Here is a 19,099-nt window from a genome sequence, read left to right as displayed (position 1 = left end):
TTTGAAATGGAATGACCCATAAACAATATACGCTTTTAAAGGTTCATGACCACGTTTTCGGCATTTGGAACCACTGTGCGCCAGCGTTATAATCCTAATTGATTAATTCTTGCTTATCTGTGATATCTATTTAACGTGACTTGAGGTCACGTTTTCCTTACATGCTTCTTCCATATTGTAAAATGAATCCAAAATTTTAATGGAACATATTTATCTAACTTTATCAGAATAACCTTTTCAATTAACACAGCTTAATAAAACCACAATCTAAGTTAATATTAACTAATTTATTACGTAAGAAATAGTATTACACTGAAAATAAAGTATAACTCACAAGAACTACCTAATTCTAATCTCCACTCTTAACGATACAGATATTGGTATGAATATTTATAAACAAAGTGATATCATATACTTAAAAATAATAATTAACCGTAATACATATTTTTTTTTGTTATTTTCGACATTTTAGACATTTTTTTTTATTTTACGCATTTTTGTTGAAGGGGCTTAATAAACTTTCCGCACTAAATCTAGTATTTTTCGTCTTGTTTTGTTCACATTCGTTGGATATCTACATAAGCATATACTATACTTAACACTTAACCTAAGCTTTGAATGTACCACACAGTACCGATTCGGTTAAAAATTTACAAAAATAAGTAATAAAATAAAACAACCCAGTGGAACACAAACATTAAATTGAACAATTTTAAATTTTCACAACACAAAGTATAAAAGTTTTGATTTATGTCGAATCTAGATACTGTGTTTACGTTTTAAATTTAAAGAGAAACATCACAAAAGCTACAAAACAAGTTAAAACCATTGTCTGCTACATTTTCTTCAAGGGTAATCTTCTCTAACCTAAAATAGTTCTTCAGTACCGACCGTCCTTTTGATGTTGTTAAACATTTTTAAATTATTTTGTTCTACTGCAACTACAATAACGTTAAAAGAGCGAATTTCTGAAGGAAGCATAAGGGAAATGCAAAAAAATATAAAAATTATGACGAAACGGGTTAAAACAAAGTAAACCCAAATGAATCTCTTCAAAATATGTAGTTGAAGCACTATAACTCCTTCAAAAAATGTAGCATAAAAGGAGAAGCAATGGTGGTGTACAATTTCATTACAGATTATATAGGTAAATATTTAGATCGTTTAATGTATCATTTGAAATTACTCAAATTTTACTGTTACAGAAATACTTAAAATCTACAGCTAGAGAAAAACAAATTTGAAGTTTAAGTTTAAAAACGAATGCAGCGTATTCTTTAGTCGTTGTATAGTCTAACACGCTATCTAAGAGACTCATTCATATTCAGCTGAGTGGGATGCTGTTGTTCTAGGTGTGAAATTCCATAAACAAGGGATTTACCTGTTTTATGAAATGGTCTTGTTTTATGAAATATTAACGAGTCGCTTAAGCTGGGATCCAACAGAACGTGCCGTGGCACGCCTTGCGAAACAAAAAATATGTAATAGAAAAAGATAAAACTAAATACGGTAACAGCGCAACGTGAAATAGCGTTATTTCTCTCAGAACGTGTGATTTACTATCCTTGAACTTGAACAAAGACCAAATTCTTTATTTATGGCCTGAGCGGAGGGGGGTGACTTGTCCGGTCGTTTGTCGGTAAATGAGCACAGTTCAAAGTTGATAATTTTGTGGTCTAACGATGGTGTGTTGTAATTTTTCTCATTGTTTGAATTAACCAACCTACTAAAATATCTACCGCCAACACTGGTGGTGTACCTTGATACTCTAGACTCTAGGGGACAAGATGGTGCAATCGATTTTTTCAAAAAGTAAATATTTATTAATTTCACAGTAACGTGGTCTCTTTTCTTTTCACTATTATGTATTTTCTATTTCTCTTTGCCGACGCAAACCGGTGAAGTGTGCCACGCCATACTCCATGGGATCCCGTCTTTAGATAGCTTGCTAGACTTTAAAATAAATATTGGAATTATTGTACAGCGCCATCTAACTTGCGAATTTCTACTCGAAATAGGTTAAAAACGTGAACAAAACTTGCGACGTCCGAGGCTTTCGTTTTGGAGCTTTTCATTCGATGTTGTAGAGCATGCATACGTTGCCGTTGGCCATAGATGGCGGCACCAACGGAGACGTGGGAGACAATACCGCAAAGCCCAAGAACATAAAAGTTCGGACTAATACGGCTCTGTCCGGTCGATCGGCGGCGAATACCTGAAAGTAAAATAACGATATTAAACGCTTTTGGTCCACATAATATACGCCAGTAATGGAAAAAAAATTGCACTCGAGGGGTGCCGACAAAACTGAAAACTTCTTAAATTGCGTTGAAATTGAGGAGGTAGGTAGGTAGGTGCAATAAGGGGCTATAGACTATAGACTATAGACCATTGTGCCTTCTTGGGGAGAATAATTTTTGGTGTCTACATGTATTATACCAAATATTACGATATACTGATTTGTTACGTTGGTACAGTTGATTTTTCTATGTGGTCTAATGTGCCCTTTTTACATAGAACTATGTTACATGGCGTTATTTACGTTTGAGTATTTTTTAATTCATCAATTTCCATATATTCTAATAATTTTGAATATGGAGAATTTGAAATTGGTCATTAAAAGAATGATTATGATCTAGAACAGCGTTTCCCAAATGGTGGGTTGCGACCCGGTACCGGGCCATGAAAGCAAAGCGCCGGGTCGCCTCGCCTCGCCGTTTCACATGAACATCTTCTTTTACACTGCGAAGTGCGTTGGCTATCCAAATGGAATGCTTTAAAAAACTTTAATTGAATCGAAGGAAGAAATTTCAATATTCTTACAACATCCACCAACGGCTAGGGATGCAATATTTAAATTTAAAGACAGTTTTCATGATGTCAATTGGTTAATCAAGGTAGCCTCTGTTTGGTATATTTTTGACTTCTTGAACAATTTAAATATGCCATTACAAGGTAGCAATGTAGTACCAGAGAAGGTGGAAGCTGCAACAAAAACTTAATTTGTGGACACGTCGCGCGGAAGCAGGAAATTACAAAGCTAAAAGAACTACAAAAAGAGTATAATGTGAATCATTGCCGGATGAGATTTCAAGGAACACCTGCTAGGACTGGGGCAAATCTGAAGGAATATTTTCCCCCCATCCACAGCAACAAAGCATGGATAGGGAATCATTTACAATGGACGTAGAATCCGAGACAAGACTTCTGGATATAGATATTGAGTCAGTATAACTGAACTATCGTGTGACAGGGCACTTAAAGACATACTTGACAAAATACCACTGATAGATTTTTGGCTGTCTTGCCACCAGGAGTACCAAGTTTTAGCAGAAAAAGCGATAGTTTCTAATTTCTTTTGTTACGACCTATAAGTGTTAGGCAGGGTTTTCAACGAAGATGCCATTGAACCGGTTGGAAAGTTTACATACCTGGGAGTAGAAATATATGCCGACGGATCAGAAGATGGAGAAATACGGAAGAGAATAACGCTGGCACACAGAGCTTATTTTGCCCTCTCCCATATATTACGGTCTAAAAGTGTTCACCGAAATACAAAGATGAGAATCTATAAAACTATAATTCGACCAATAACATGCTATGACAGGGAAGCCTGGGTCCTGAAAGAAACATCCAAAAACAAACTCGACACATTCGAAAGGAAAGTACTGAGGAGAATACTAGGACCTGTGAGTGTGAGGGAAAACGGAATCTTCAGAAGTCGATACAACAACGAAATTTATCATCTGTATAAGTAAGCACCCCTGTCAGACTTCATTAGAATGCAAAGATTGCAATGGGCCGGACATGTGATAAGAATGGGAGAGGATAGGCTACCAAAAAGAGCACTAAATGCTAGAATACAGGGAAAGAGGCCGGTTGGAAAGCCAAGAAAGCGCTGGGAAGACACAGTAAACAGCGACGGACAAGCCCGTTTAGGAGTCCGTGTGTGGAGAAGAGCAGGCTAAGGCTCAATTTGGGCTGTAGTGCCGTAGAAGAAGAAGGGTTTTCAACACTGGCTTTCCTCAAAAATAAGTATAGGAATCGTTGGGAAGTCGAACCGGAGCAGAGCTGAGAATAAAATTATCATTTTTTCCTCCAAAAATGAAGTTTTTAACCAAAAACGATATTTCTCATTAATAAAGTATTTGATTTTATTTTTTTTTTTATTATATTTTTGTTTGAGCTAAACTGGCCAGTTGGTTGTGAAAAACCAGTGCCAATAAAATACAAAACACACATTGTTTGAGCTAATGATTCTTTATTAAAATATAACTGCAATAAATATTTAAATATGTTTTCTTGTACACACACACCAGGGTATGCAAAAAAAATTAGTGGGTCACGGAGGATAAACACAAAAATAACCGGGCCACGGAAAAATAAGTTTGAGAAACGCTGATCTAGAAGGTGAAGTGCGTACGTAAAATATGTTTTCCTATTATTAAAACCCCGTTTATGTTCTGGTATACGTTTGTTAAAGGTTCTACCAGTTTGACCGATATAAGTTTTTGAGCAGTCACCACATGTTGTTTATGTTACCGGCTAAATCCGATTTCAGGACAAACTGCCTAGGCCAAACTAGTTTGTCCTAAAAGCGATAGGATAAACTAGTTTAGCCTAGGCCGAACTAGTTTATCCTGATATTAATACGGACACTGCAGGATAAACTAGTACAGCCTAGTATAACAATTATAATATACCTAATAAGTCAAAATAAATAAATTGAATAAAATACTCGTAATTTGAAAATAATAATTTTTATTAAAACGATAATGATTCTTCGTTAAAACTAATAGACAATTGGTAATACAAACAATCATATTATAAAAAATATTATTTTTTTTCCATTGAATGCTTTGGTGACACTTGGAATTATTGCTAAGTATCATTGCCTTCTCACACTTGGATCTGCTTGTGGAACAGTTTTTGTTGCAGCTGCATTTGACAAAACCTTGTCCTGATCCAACTGAATCTGTCATTGCTGCAACTCTTAACGATATTTAAGAGCCTTGGTTTACATCTGCTACCTAAAAAATTGAATGGCAAATGTCGATTGATTAAACTTTTTTAGAGGTAGCAGATATAAACTAAGGCTCTAATATACCGTTAAGGGTTGCAGCTACGCGAGAGTCAGTTGGATCAGGACAACGTTTTGCCCAATGTAGCTGTAACAAAAATTGTTCCACAAACAGATACAAGTGCAAGAAGGCAATGATACACCGCAATTCTAAGCGTCACCAAAGCACTCCATGGAAAAATAAATATTAATTTTTATAATTGAGGTCTAATTATTTCTTTTATAAAAAAAACATTTTTTATACTATGGTTGTTTGTCAATTAGTTTCTACGACGAATCATTACCGTTTTAATAAAAATTATTATTTTCTACTTACATATTTTATTCAGTTTATCTATTTATTTTTACTTTTTAGGTATATTATAATGTTTATACTACTCCGTACTAGTTTATCCTAGGACAAACTAGTTTGGCCTAGGCCAAACTAGTTTATCCTAACGCGTTCAGGACAAACTAGTTTGTCCTGAAATCAGGTTTGGCCGGTAACATATAAACCACTGTGTAACTGCTCTTTCCCATAAAAACTTAAAAACGCCCACAGCAAGATACTTTTTATGGAGGAACTTTAACTTACAACATAACGCAACATAATTAGCTGGGAGGTTTTGGCAGATGTTTTGACAGAGATATCAGATATCCAAGAAAAAATTGGAAGAAAAAGTAAGAAAATAATGGATATCAGATGAACTTGAAATCTTATCAAGGAAAGAGCTAAAAAAGATATCTTGTATGCCGAAAATGTGGAAGAAATAGTGGATAAAAAACTAGAATATGAAGCGATATATGTATACATAAGAGTTGAAAGGAGTTCAAGAAGAGACAAAAAAGGTGGCATGGAGAATTGGCAAAAATATACAGCACAATACAACAGGGCTAATTTTAAAAAAGAATTAAACCATATTATGTTAACAATTCTTTCCAAGAAGGGGATATAATACTTTTTAATAAATAAGTCATTAAATAAAAAAACTAATATTCATAAGACATAATATTTTTAATTGTATTCTTGGAAGGACATAGTAGTCCAGGGAAATAAGTTTTTTCTCAGGACACTGAAATATCCAAGTAGCTGAAAACTTTTTTAGTTATTGTAGACCTATAGGAAGAAAACCTAGGTACCTGTTTCCTGTCTCGAGTTCGGAGCCGTTTTTTAATTATTAAAAATTTAGTGCAAAAAACGCGATCCAAAACCGTTTGTCTAACGAAAAAAAGTCAAGAGGTTCTTTTTGTTAGCAACTAATAAGAGATTACAAAACTGATTTTTATTTTGATAAAAAACAGTGGCGTGCCATTTTTTAATGTAATAAAATTATATTTTGGTCAATATCAACGGTTCAAAAAAAGGTAGATAATAAATAATTCTTTTCATTAAATTATAGAGAAATTTATCCTCTTTTAAAATATATAAAACTTAATATACCATTAGATTTTGCTGGAGATTTTGCTCAGTTACGTCATGATCTTCTTATTCCCAAATTTTGGTGCATCATTATCTCGATCATGAGCGTCACAAAAGAAATAATAAAAAACCGCGACTTTGACCCCTTATAACTACCCTCGTCCCTCGATCTGGTTTCCGCCCCTGGAGATTTTACTTAATTATGTCATGTTCTACTTGTTCCCAAATTTTGCTGCACTATCTCGATCGCTAAGGTCACAAAAAATACCTTATAAATTTTATATTCACCCCTGCCCCCAACCATTTGTCCCCCAAGCAGCGTTCCGCCCCTAGAGATTTTGCTTAGTTACGTCATGACCTACCTATTCCCAAATTTTGGTGCATCATTATCTCGATCATGGGCGTCACAAAAGAAATAATAAAAACCGCGACTTTGACCCCTTATAACTACCCTCGTCCCTCGCTCTGGTTTCCGCCCCTGGAGATTTCACTTACTTATGTCATGTTCTACTTGTTCCCAAAGTTTGCTGCACTATCTCGATCACGAACGTCACAAAAACCCCTTATAATTTATATATTCACCCCTGGCCACACCCCTTTGTTCCCTACGCAGCGTTCCGCCCATGGAGATTTTGCTTGGCTACATCATGACTTGCCTATTCTCAAATTTTGGTACACTATCTCGATCATCAGCGTCAAAAAAAAAAATAAATAAATAAAAACCGCGACTTTGACCCCTTATAACTACCCTCGTCCGCCGCTCTCGTTTCCGCCTCTGGAGATTTTACTTAGTTATGTCATGGCCTACTTATTCCCAAATTTTGGTGCACTATCTCGATCCCGAACGTCACAAAAACCCCTTATAATTTTTATATTCACCCCTGACCCCAGGGCCGCCGCTAAAGTGTTGGCCGCCCGTGTGCAACTTAATATTGGCCGCCCCCCTTTTAACACTTTAGTCGTTTCAACATAGGTACTCGTATTTAAAGAAATGTGCAGGAGATACATCGTAACCGTAACGGGTATATGAAAAATAATTGCTCTGATCCCGACGTTACTTTTAGACCTGGATCCCGCGTACCAAAAAAAAAGTTGATTAATAGCAAGCTGAAAATTTGTTAATAGCTTAACGGTGTCTAGTCGGACAAACTTTGATGTATGGGAACACTGGAACAGGGGAAGTTTTAATTGTGGAACAGGTTAAAAATTTGGAACGTCAGACTACAAAAACGTTCCATGTATTTTGTCGGACATAACTTCCATTGATTTGTTACCATTTCATTAAACTCTCATGCAAAAATCAGACTGGTGTCTATGACCAACTGGGCATTTTAATGAGTGAAACACGAAGAACATGTCAAATGACAGGGATCATGTTGGTTAGTAATATCAGTCTGATTTTTGCATGAGAGTTTAATGAAAGGGTAACAAATCAATTGGATGTTCTGTCCTGACGTTCCAAATTTTTAAACTGTTCCACAATTAAAACTTCCCCTGTTCCAGTGTTCCCGTACATCAAAGTTTGCACGACTAGACACCGTTAAGCTATTAACAAATTTTCAGCTTGCTATTAACCAAATTTTTTTTGGCACGCGGGATCAAGGCCTATTTAAAAGCGTGACTAAAATCATCAAATTCTCAACTTAGACTGAACTATAACCCATCTATAACCATACATAAGCATAAAGGAACAATATTATACAGAGCAACCATCGAGTAATAAAAAAGATTTTTTACACCATCGGGTAATAAAAAAGACTTTTTCTATTACTCAATGAGAGCAACTTAACAAGTACTTATCTAAATTCTCGGAAAGTGTCCTATTGTGGTGTCGTACTCTCTTAACAAATCATAAATGTTCAGAATTTGAAAAATTCGCATATGGACCAAGTAGATAAAAATATCCTTAAAGTCCGAAAACCGCCAGCCACTTTGAATTAAAAAGCATTCCCGGAACTACTTTATGACTACAACTGCAAAAGGGCAGTTCATATAATACATACTATTTTCTGGCATTTTTGTTTAGATTGTTTGGAATATTAGAGATTATAGAAATATCTGAATCATTACTATTTGTTTTTTGAATTTATTTTCTTTTAAAAAAAATTATCATCAGTGGACTGCTTTTGGCCGCCCCTATAATCGGTCGCCCGTGTGCGATGCACACTTTGCACACATGGTAACGGCGGCCCTGCCTGACCCCACCCCTTTGTCGGCCACGCAGCGTTCGGCCACGCAGCGTTCCGCCCCTGGAGATGTTACTTAGTTGCGTCATGACCTACTTATTCCCAAATTTTGGTGCACGATCTCGATCATGAGCGTCACAAAAAAAAAATAATAAAAACCGCGACTTTGACCCCTTATAACACCCTAGTCCCCCACTCTGGTTTCCGCCCGTTGGGTAAAGTCGTGTACACAACTAATTCAACATATCCCGTATAGTTTGTCCATATTACTTATCACGAGCAAAATCCGCTTCTATCTCTCCGACTATAACTAAAAAAGTTGTCATTACCTGGATATTTCAGTGTCCCAAACATGGTCTATTTCTTGCTTCCCTGGAGTATAATTTTATGTATCGTAGGGTATTAAGTTATGTTTACTGAGTAAATAAGAAAGTGTAATAGGAAGAAAACTTGAGAGGGCTATTTCTCAAACCATGGATTATGTATGCATCATCATCATTCTCTTTGCCTTATCCCTATGCGGAGCCGGCTTCCCTAATTGCATTTCAACACACAATTCTATCTTGGGTCATATCAATGTTAATCCCTTTACCAACATGTCCTGCCTTATCGTCTCCCCCCAGGTCTTCTTTAGTCTTCCTCTCCTACTCCTTCCAGGAATCTGTACTTCAGCTATTCTTCGTATTGGGTGATTAACGTCTCGACGTTGAACATGACCAAACCATCTTAACCTATGCTCTCTCATTTTGGCATCAATTGGTGCCACACCTAGACTTCCCCTAATATACTCATTTCTAATTTTATCCTTCTTTGTCACTCCACTCATCCATCTAAGCATTCTCATTTCCGCCACATGCATTCGTTGTTCCTCTTTCTTTTTCACTGCCCAACATTCAGTTCCGTGCATCATAGCCGGTCTTATGGCTGTTTTATAGAATTTTCCCTTCAGCTTCATTGGAATTTTTCTGTCACACAACACACCACTCGCTTCTTTCCACTTCATCCATCCAGCCCTAATTCTACTGCATGCATCTCCATCTATTTCTCCATTACTCTGTAATACCGATGCTAGGTACTTAAAACTATTGCTTTTCACAATCATTTCGCCATCCAAAGATACCATTTTATTTGTAGTAACTCCATCTTTAAATGAACATTCCAAATACTGTTTTTGTCCTACTAAGTTTTAAACCTTTTTCCTCCAGAGCTTGTCTCCACTGTTCCAGTTTTTGTTCTAAGTCTCTTTAACTATTTCCCATTAACATTACATCATCAGCATACATTAGGCACCATGGAATATTACCCTGCAGTTTCGCTGTTATCTGGTCCAAAACTAATGAGAATAAATAAGGACTAAGCACCGAGCATTGGTGCAATCCTATTTTCACCTGAAATTTATCAGTCTCTCCCACAATCTTTTCTTTAGGGACTCCTTTCTTATTGAGTGCCCACCACAGAATCTCTCGAGGAACTCTATCATATGCTTTCTCAAGATCAATGAATACCATATGAGCGTTGGTCTCTTTATTCCTGTATTTTTCCATTAGTTGCCTTACAATGAAAATTGCATCTGTTGTTGATCTGCCCTGCATAAAGCCAAATTGATTATCGGATATATCGGTTTCTTCACGTATCCGTCTATCAATTACTCTCTCTCATATTTTCATGGTGTGGCTTAGTAGTTTTATAGCCCTGTAGTTTGTGCATTGTTGTATGTCTCTCTTGTTTTTGTAGACAGGTACTAATATACTGCTTCTCCATTCGTCTGGCATTTGTCCAACTTCCATAATTCTATTAAATAGACCTGCTAGCCAACTTATTCCTGTCTCTCCCAATGCTCTCCATACTTCCCCAGGAATATCATCTGGTCCGACTGCTTTTCCTTTCTTTATTTTTTGAAGCGCTTGAGCCACTTCCTCGTTTGTTATTCTGGTAACCATTGCTGTTACTGTCTCCGTTAACTCCACAGGCTGTCTGTCAAATTCTTCATTTAATAAACTGTCAAAATAATTTCTCCATCTCTTTTTGACATCCTTTTCGTGAATTAGTATTTTATTATTTTCATCTCGGATACATCTAATCTGATTAAAATCTCTTGCCTTTGCTCTCTGTTTGGCTATTTTATATATCTTTGCTTCGCCTTCCCTGGTATCAAGTTGATCGTATAGGTTTGAATACGCTTCTGCTTTAGCTTTTGCTACTGCTACTTTCGCTTCCTTTTTGGCGACCATATAGTTTTGAAGATCTATGTCCGATCTGGTTTCTTGCCACTTTTTATATAATTTTCTCTTCTCTTTTATTTTTCCTTGTACTTCATTTGACCACCAGCAAGTCTCTTTATCCTCAAACTTCTTTCCTGACGTTTTCCCAAGTATTTCAATAGCCGTCTCTCTAATAATATTGGCCATTTTTCTCCAAATTGTGTTAGGGCTTCTTTTCATGTTCCAACATGTTTTTTCTACTATTCTTTCCCTGAATAGACTTTCCTTCTCATCTTTTAGCATCCACCACTTGATTTTTTGTGGTCCTCTCCGATATTTTTGTTTAGTTTCGCTTTTTACTTCGATGTCCAGAACAAGCAGCTTATGTTGTTGGCTTACTGTCTCACTAACTATTACCTTGCAGTCCTTGCATTCACGTATGTCTTCTTTCCTTATCATGAAGCAGTCTATTTGGGATTGACGTTGGTTGGCTTACTGTCTCACTAACTATTACCTTGCAGTCCTTGCATTCACGTATGTCTTCTTTCCTTATCATGAAGCAGTCTATTTGGGATTGATGTTGTCCACTTTTGTAGGTAATAAGTTGAGTTTCTCTCTTTTTAAAGAATGTGTTAACAATCGCCATATTCAATGCTGTTGCTAATTCTAGCATATCATCTCCAGCTTCATTTCTAGTTCCAAAGCCTAATCCCCCATGTATTGTTTCATATCCTGTCTTGGCTTGGCCCACATGTGCATTGAAATCACCTCCTATTATAACTTTCTTCTCTGCTGGAATATCACTCAGTACGTCTCCTAATTGGTCATAGAAAGCTCTTCTTTCATTCTCACCCAGACCTGTTTGAGGAGCATACACACACACAACATTCAATACCTCTTTATCAATTACAAATTTCACTGACATCATTTTATCACTCGTTCTTACAACTTCTACTACGTTATCTTTCATTTCACTATCAGCAATTATACCAACTCCATTTCTAGTATTACTACTCCCTACATACCACAATTTATATCCATCACCTAGTTCTTTCCCCCTTTGTCCTTTCCACCTAGTTTCTTGAATACAAGCAATTTGAACTCTTCTTCGTTTGAGCGCATCCACTAACTACAGACTCTTACCTGTAAGACTACCAAGATTCCAAGACCCTATCCTGATTTTTCTAACCTGCAATGGTGTTCCCCCTGAGATAGTCCTCACCCGGAGATCCGAACGAAGGCTCATTTTACTTCCGGAACATTTTACCTCAGGAGATGCCATCATTTCAGTATAAGTTTTTATTGCGTTTGGAGAAGGTCTTTCATTATTATGGCCTGAAAAGATTTTTGGATATTTGATGCCTGAATGCCTTTTCTATCAGCACCATACCCTGCCCTGCCCGTTTAGCCAATACACCACCAATGCAACCAAAGTGCAGTATTACCCCACACCCGCCTGCATTTTTCTGTATAGACCAGGATCCCTACTGTAAGGACTGCCCTATAAGCCAATGTATTGTTACCCGTATCCCGCCACTAGGAGGCACGTACTTTATTCGGGATACGGATTATGTATGCATATAAGCCCTTATTGCACCTACCTCCTCAATTATGATAAATAAAATTAATAATTTTTTGTGAATATTAATTACCAGTAAATATTATTATTATTCTTAATAAAATTAATATCAGTCTTTTTACATTGAAAACGTTATGCATTTTTGAATGTTTTACAATGTTTAGAGCTTAGAATTCTACAAAAAGCTTTATAATCTTTTACAAGTAGGAATATTTTAACAAGTATTTTTTATCTCGCTGAAAACATGGACCCTTCATATTTCTGAATAATAGAATTTGGAAGGAGGATTTGGTTGCAGACAAGTGTATTATCTTAAGCCCAGACAAAGTGGCACAAATTTTACTCCGCTATTGCATAGGGCATAGACTCTCTTAAGCTATAATAGTATACCATAGCATACAGGTTACTCTGCAGTGCTATCATAGAACATTCAAATAGGTACCTGGAATCTATTTGTCGAATACTGCTAAACACTTTTAGTTATTTTAGGTATATTTGTAGTTATTATAAGATAACTGCTATTTTACGTATATTTTTCATTATATAAATTTTATATTCGATGTTTATGTCTCAAGTATCCTTGATAAGGTAGTAGAGGTCATAAAAACACAAACAAAATTTTGTGCAGCGTTGTAGAAAGTCACGAGAGTGTTCGAGGAATAAGATAAGTTGATCGTTGAATGGAATATTTCATCTTGTTAAATTGTTGTTGTCAATGTGTTAATTTAATTTATACTATTATCTAGTCCAACAGTTCATTGTACTATTTATTTCTGACGTTCATCTTGTATTCTTTTTCTAAACAGTTCAATAAATACGACGGGAAACGAGAAACTAATAGTACTTACTGTAAGTAGGCTGTACGACCCCTAACAACTAAATGTTAGAACAAACGAAAATTTATTGAAAACGCTCATCTTCACAACCATGCTTATTGAAATAAAGAATGATATAATTGTTCATAACAATTAAGCAACCTAACTAGCGCCATTTTGAAGTTCAAAGTATATAGTTTAAAGTTTGAGCAAACTTTGAACTTCAACAGAGCGGTTCATAAAGCTTTAAAAATGTCGTCCTAACGAAATCGGCTCGGGATCGGTGGAGAGTAATTATTATTTAAATCCGTACACTCAAAAAATTAAAGTGATTCTTCAAACATATGCTGCGATTAATATCTCGGGAGCTTGTTGATGGATTTTGATCATTATTTTTTTAATTTGTATGTACTTGTAGTCTTGTGGAGTACGTTATATACACACATCCCCACCTAAAATTACAAAATGTTAAGGGGGAAGCCCCATTATCATTCGGGGATATGAAAAATAGGCTACGACCGATTCTCAGACCTACCAAATATACATACATATATATAAATTTTCATAAAAATCGGTCAAGTCGTCTCGGAGGAGTATGGCAACTAACACTGTGACAGGAGAATTGCATAGATGTAAATATATAGATGGCTATTAAAAACTAGGGGTTGGTGATAGAAGAGTGAAAATTAAGGGTGGTATGTATTTTTTAATACCACATCATATAAAAATTAAGGTAGAAAATTTTGTCCAAAAAAATGCTAGGGGTGCAACCCCTCTCATAATTTATAGGTATGAAAAATAGATTACAATCTATTCTCAGTCCTACAGGATATACGTGTAAAATTTCATAAAAATAGGTACAGCCGTTTCAGAGGAGTATGGTAACTAACACTGTTACAGGAAAATTTTATAATAAGGAAGTACCTGAGAACTAAATAAAAAAAAGTGACTAACTTTGGCTGTAATTAGCTTAGGCAATTTTTTTTGAAAATTCGTGTAAAAATACCAGCTTTTTAAATCCCAAAGTAGATTTAGTCTACAGTCATTATTAACAAAGGTATTCAAATTATTATTTATAAAGCAAAGATCACACTAGTAAAATGTTTTCGGAATGGTAAAAATTACTTTTTATTGAATTTTTAAATACGTTGAAAATATAAGTATTCTTCTTTTATGTGGTTTCCACAGAATTACTGTATCATTATTATTTTCAGAGCAATATCATCGCAAAAAAAACTATGTGGGAAAAAAATTGAATAAAATTTAAACTAATTGATGAATCGTCTTAAAATTTTTTGTCTATTATATGAACTGTTTGGCTCTACTTTTCATACAATATCAAAGTCTTAGTTCATTTTCGCAAAAGGTATAGCAAATTCTTGATTTTCAAAATATTAGTTTTATTTTGCAATTTCCGAAGCAACAAATGATCGCACCGAAATTCAAAAACTACCATTTTAAACCTTCGCTCATCTACTAAGAGATGAATCCTCTAAATAAGATATTTAGTTACCCTATTTTTACTTGTAGCGATTTAAACGAAAAAACTGCCATTTTTATCCGAACGGAACTCCGCCGTCCGAACTGTGACGGGCATTTTTGTATTTATAACGTATTAGGTAGGTATATAGTACCCAAAAAACCTATTTGCAACCTGGCTTGCCAAGTGTCCCGACAGAAATCTTATTTCTCTGGACTAATTTACAGAACCTAATGAACATCGTCATTTGCTAATTATAAAATAATCAAGCAGAAATAAACGCCACGCTGGACAGCTTTTATTACATTTTTATTAATAGCAGGTGATTAGTATATCACTACAATCATGGTGTTATTTTTGCTGAGGGTCTTTGACTGCATTATTGTTGTGTGTTTGTGTGGCTCTTTTATTATTGTTTTGATATCAAATTTTAGTCTATTGAATGTGACTGACCTAGTGACACTGATAAATTAAAAAAATTATCAGCTGTCACTTCCGGTATTTTTATGATATAATCAGTTGCAAATAAATAATATTAGACACTATTCCTGACTAAAGATTGTTTCCTTTACAATTAAACTAGAAATATGATGTGTACATCTTGAATATGTCTTTGTAGACGGATAAATTGAGGCTATCAGAGCAACAGTGGCCTAAGCCTAAAAACTAAGTTTTGAGATAAATGCAATCTTTGCATTCGTATTTCCATTATGTTCCTGGGATGACACTACAAATTCTGTAGCGCCATTTAGACAAATATAGAGGTAGGTTGTGTAGACCCCTGTTAATCCGAAGATTTAATGTTGCTGCTTTTATTGATATATTAATCTAAAATGCCCAAATTGTGGCTTAGGCCACTTTTGCGCTGAGAGCCTCAATTAATATTCTTAACCCTTAAGTACTAACTTACTTAACCCTTAAGTACTGCCGTCTCTCAGACGGCATCGCTTGTCGACAGTGGGATATTAAAAAATTTTGAAGATCACCCGTTTATGACTTTTCAAGTTGGGTTGTTCTTTAATAGTATGTATTGAATTCGGCAATATGCGGCAGGTTGTTATTCGAAAGATATTTAGGCTCAAAGTGTGATTTCCGTATAATAGACGGGGTGTTAGTGTTTGTGTCCAGTTCGTCATTACACAATAATGTGCCCCAGTTCGTCAAAAAACATCAAATAAGGGAATAAAGACCCTGACGAAACTCTTTTGAAATGGTTTGATGAGGTAGAAGATGATAGAAGACGACATAAGCGAAGTGGAATCAATTTGTGATGAAAATGTTGCCACTGACTACCATTGCTACACTGTACTAATTATAGTACCTGTCAGTTTTTTTTTGTTTTAATATTTTTTAAAAACCTTTTTATTTTCTTTTTTCTTACTCTTTGTTTAACTCGATTATAAATTTTTAATAAGATTCTTTAATTTGTTTCATTTTTATCACACTTTTTTTCAAGAGTAAAAAGGTACACAAACAGTCCTTCCATTCTTGTTATAATGTTTTTTATTTTAATAAATACAGATAAACTAGATTAATTACTGTGTTTTTTAGATAATCAATACTTTCAGTAAGTCATCGAGATATTTTTTTGCATTAAAATATTAACAAAAACAAAAATTACCACTAAAATGTTAAACCTGTCTGTCAGGCGGTTAGTTAGTGTTAACGTCATTGATTTAAGTATTAGTACTTAAGGGTTAAAAAGCTGAAGGTAAAGCTTAAAAATATCTAAAACAAAAGATTTAAACTATTTTAGCATCGTGTGGGGATTATTTTATAACGTAATTATTTTAATATTATAATAATATATAAGACAAACTACATAAGTATCAGGCATGCGGACTTCCATTATTTTACATAAAAAAACAAAATTTAAATCAATAACCCAGTTCGTGTTTGTTCATGTAGCATGTAGCCTTATTCAAATAAATGAGGCTTTTATAAAAGCATGCAATCCTGTATATTGTATATAATCAATTTAAAATTATGATTGATGTTATAAAATTAAAATCATTTCGCGTATTTAGTAAACGAGATATAAATTTAACATTATAAATGCGTAGATAATAATTTTTAATCTTAAAAGACTATCTAATATTGATAGAAATTCAAGTATTTACACAATGTGATATTTTGGAAGTTTCTGGATTTCTAAATAAAACGAACAAGATAAATATTGTGATTTATTCAAAATTGTATGTAGGTACTATTTACTTACTTATTTTGTTTTCATAATAAACAAAAACACCCGTGTTGAGCTGCCCCCCCCCCCCCCCGCCCTCTTGCAAAAATTAAAAAACAAATAGCGCTGATTTATGAGCTTTCACATTCCGCAAATTAAAAATTTTGAGCTCGTTACACTGAGCAGGAATTTAATATTTTAGTGGGGGGCTGAGCCAGTCCCCCCACTACTTAAAAATAGGGATATTGAATCGATTTTTACGCCAGAATTACGAGCTATTTATGAGCTCTTGAAATTATATAGTTTCGATTTTTGAGCTCATCCCCTTCACCCCCAAATGGATCTACCTTAAGAGAAACGTGCTGAAAAAAATTAAAATCGTATCGCGGATATAATTCCTATACCTTATATATTCTAAGAATAAACTCTTAAATCACGCGCATTTCGATTATTGAGCTACAACCCCTTCGCAAGAAAACCTGGCTTAAGAGAGAGTTGTACTTAAAATGCATTAAATTAATTATTTGTCGAATACATATCATTTAATAATTTATGAGCTCCAAAATACGCGCATTTAGATCATTAAATTGCAATTTCTTTTATATAGTGCAGTCACTGAAGGTAAAAATCAACTATTACCTTCAATTTCGGTGAACCTTCATCGATTTTCACGAAAATTGATGGGTGGTTAGAGGATACCTCAAGAAACAAAGGAGACATGGTGCCATCTTGCGCCTTTACCCTGAGGGTGCATACCGCCCCTTCTCGGGGGTGAAAATTATTTTATTAAAAATAACTCAACAAATCGATAGATGAAGGACAAATTATAAGCAAAATTTGTTATATAAAGTTGTTAAAATAAGTCAATACTTTTTGAGTTATTAAAGATCAAAAATTTTATTTATTCATGAAAATAATGAATGTTTTAAAGCGGTTTTTCGTAAATCACTGCAAAACTGTAAGTTTTTACAAAAAAGTTAATAGTAGTTTAATTCGTATAGCTTATACGAATTATTGAGCTATATAATTCGCACGCATTTCGATTATTGAGCTACAACCCCTTCGCAAGAAAACCACCCCATCTTTCTGGCTTAAGAAAGAGTTGTACTTACTTAAAATGAATTAAATTAATTATTTGGCGACTACATAGCGTTTAATAATTTATGAGCTCGCAAAATATACGCAATTCAATTATTGAATTGCAATTTTCTTTCTATAGTGCAGTCACTGAAGGTAAAAATCAGCTATGACCTTCGATTTCGGTGAACCTCCATTCATTTTCACGAAAATTGGCGAGTGGATAGAGGACACCTCAAGAAACAAAAGTAACATGGTACCAACTTGCGGTTTTAGCCTGGGGTAGATGTCACCCCTTCTCGGGGGAGAAAATTACTTTATTAAAAATTACCCCACAAATCGATAGAGGGACAAATTCTAAGCAAAATTTGTTATATAATGTTATTAAAACAAATCAATACTTTTTGAGATATTAAAGATCAAATATTTTATTTTTGGGAAAAAAAAGGAATGCATGCTTTAAAGCATTTTTCATAAATAACTCAAAAATGTAAGTTGTTACAAAAAAGTTTTCATCCCTAAAATTGAAGCTAATAAAAAATATAATAAACTCCTTACTTGAAATATCATTTAATGTTAATTTAAAGTAAGTTATAGGTAATTGAATGTATATTTTTTTTTCTGTGAGTATTCAAATCTAAGGATCCAAGCTTAAATAACGGAAAAATGATGCATTTTATAACACTTACTAAATACTTGTCAACGTTCTTAGAAAATACCTATCAAATGAGCTCCAGAAGTTGAGAGCATTAAAATTTATACTACAAAATTTTTCCAAAAAAATTATATATTTTTTTTAATAACTTTGTTCATTTTTATGATATCAGGCACATCCAACTATTTAAAAGGTAATTTCAAGAGCTATAAAACTGTATTACATTTAGGCCCGGTACTTTATGTCTCCGTTAACAGCCGGTTAGTTAACCGGGGTTTAATCGGGACAGAAATATATGCATAACATAGACATAAACGCAATTATACTTATTATTATATTAATAAATAATTATAATAATAATTATAATTGCTTTTATTACAACGCAAGAGGCCCTATGAGGTACTTTTCTGTCCCGATTAAACCCCGGTTAGCTAACCGAGGTTTA

The 19,099-nt window shown here is 34.5% G+C and overlaps 1 protein-coding gene across 1 annotated transcript in view; it reads right to left on the bottom strand.

The window, feature by feature from the left end:
* Positions 1-268: 268 nt before the first annotated feature.
* The window catches only part of LOC126883072 (ornithine decarboxylase antizyme 1), a 60,343-nt gene continuing 41,512 nt past the window's right edge, over positions 269-19,099 (bottom strand). The window contains 1 exon segment of the mRNA XM_050648290.1: positions 269-2,215. Coding sequence (XP_050504247.1) covers positions 2,072-2,215 — 144 coding nt within the window. The 3' untranslated portion in view covers positions 269-2,071.

The sequence above is a fragment of the Diabrotica virgifera genome, chromosome 4, assembly GCF_917563875.1.
Source record: "Diabrotica virgifera virgifera chromosome 4, PGI_DIABVI_V3a".
NCBI classification, from domain to species: Eukaryota; Metazoa; Arthropoda; class Insecta; order Coleoptera; family Chrysomelidae; genus Diabrotica; species Diabrotica virgifera.
This window is presented reverse-complemented; position numbering and strand designations above follow the sequence as displayed.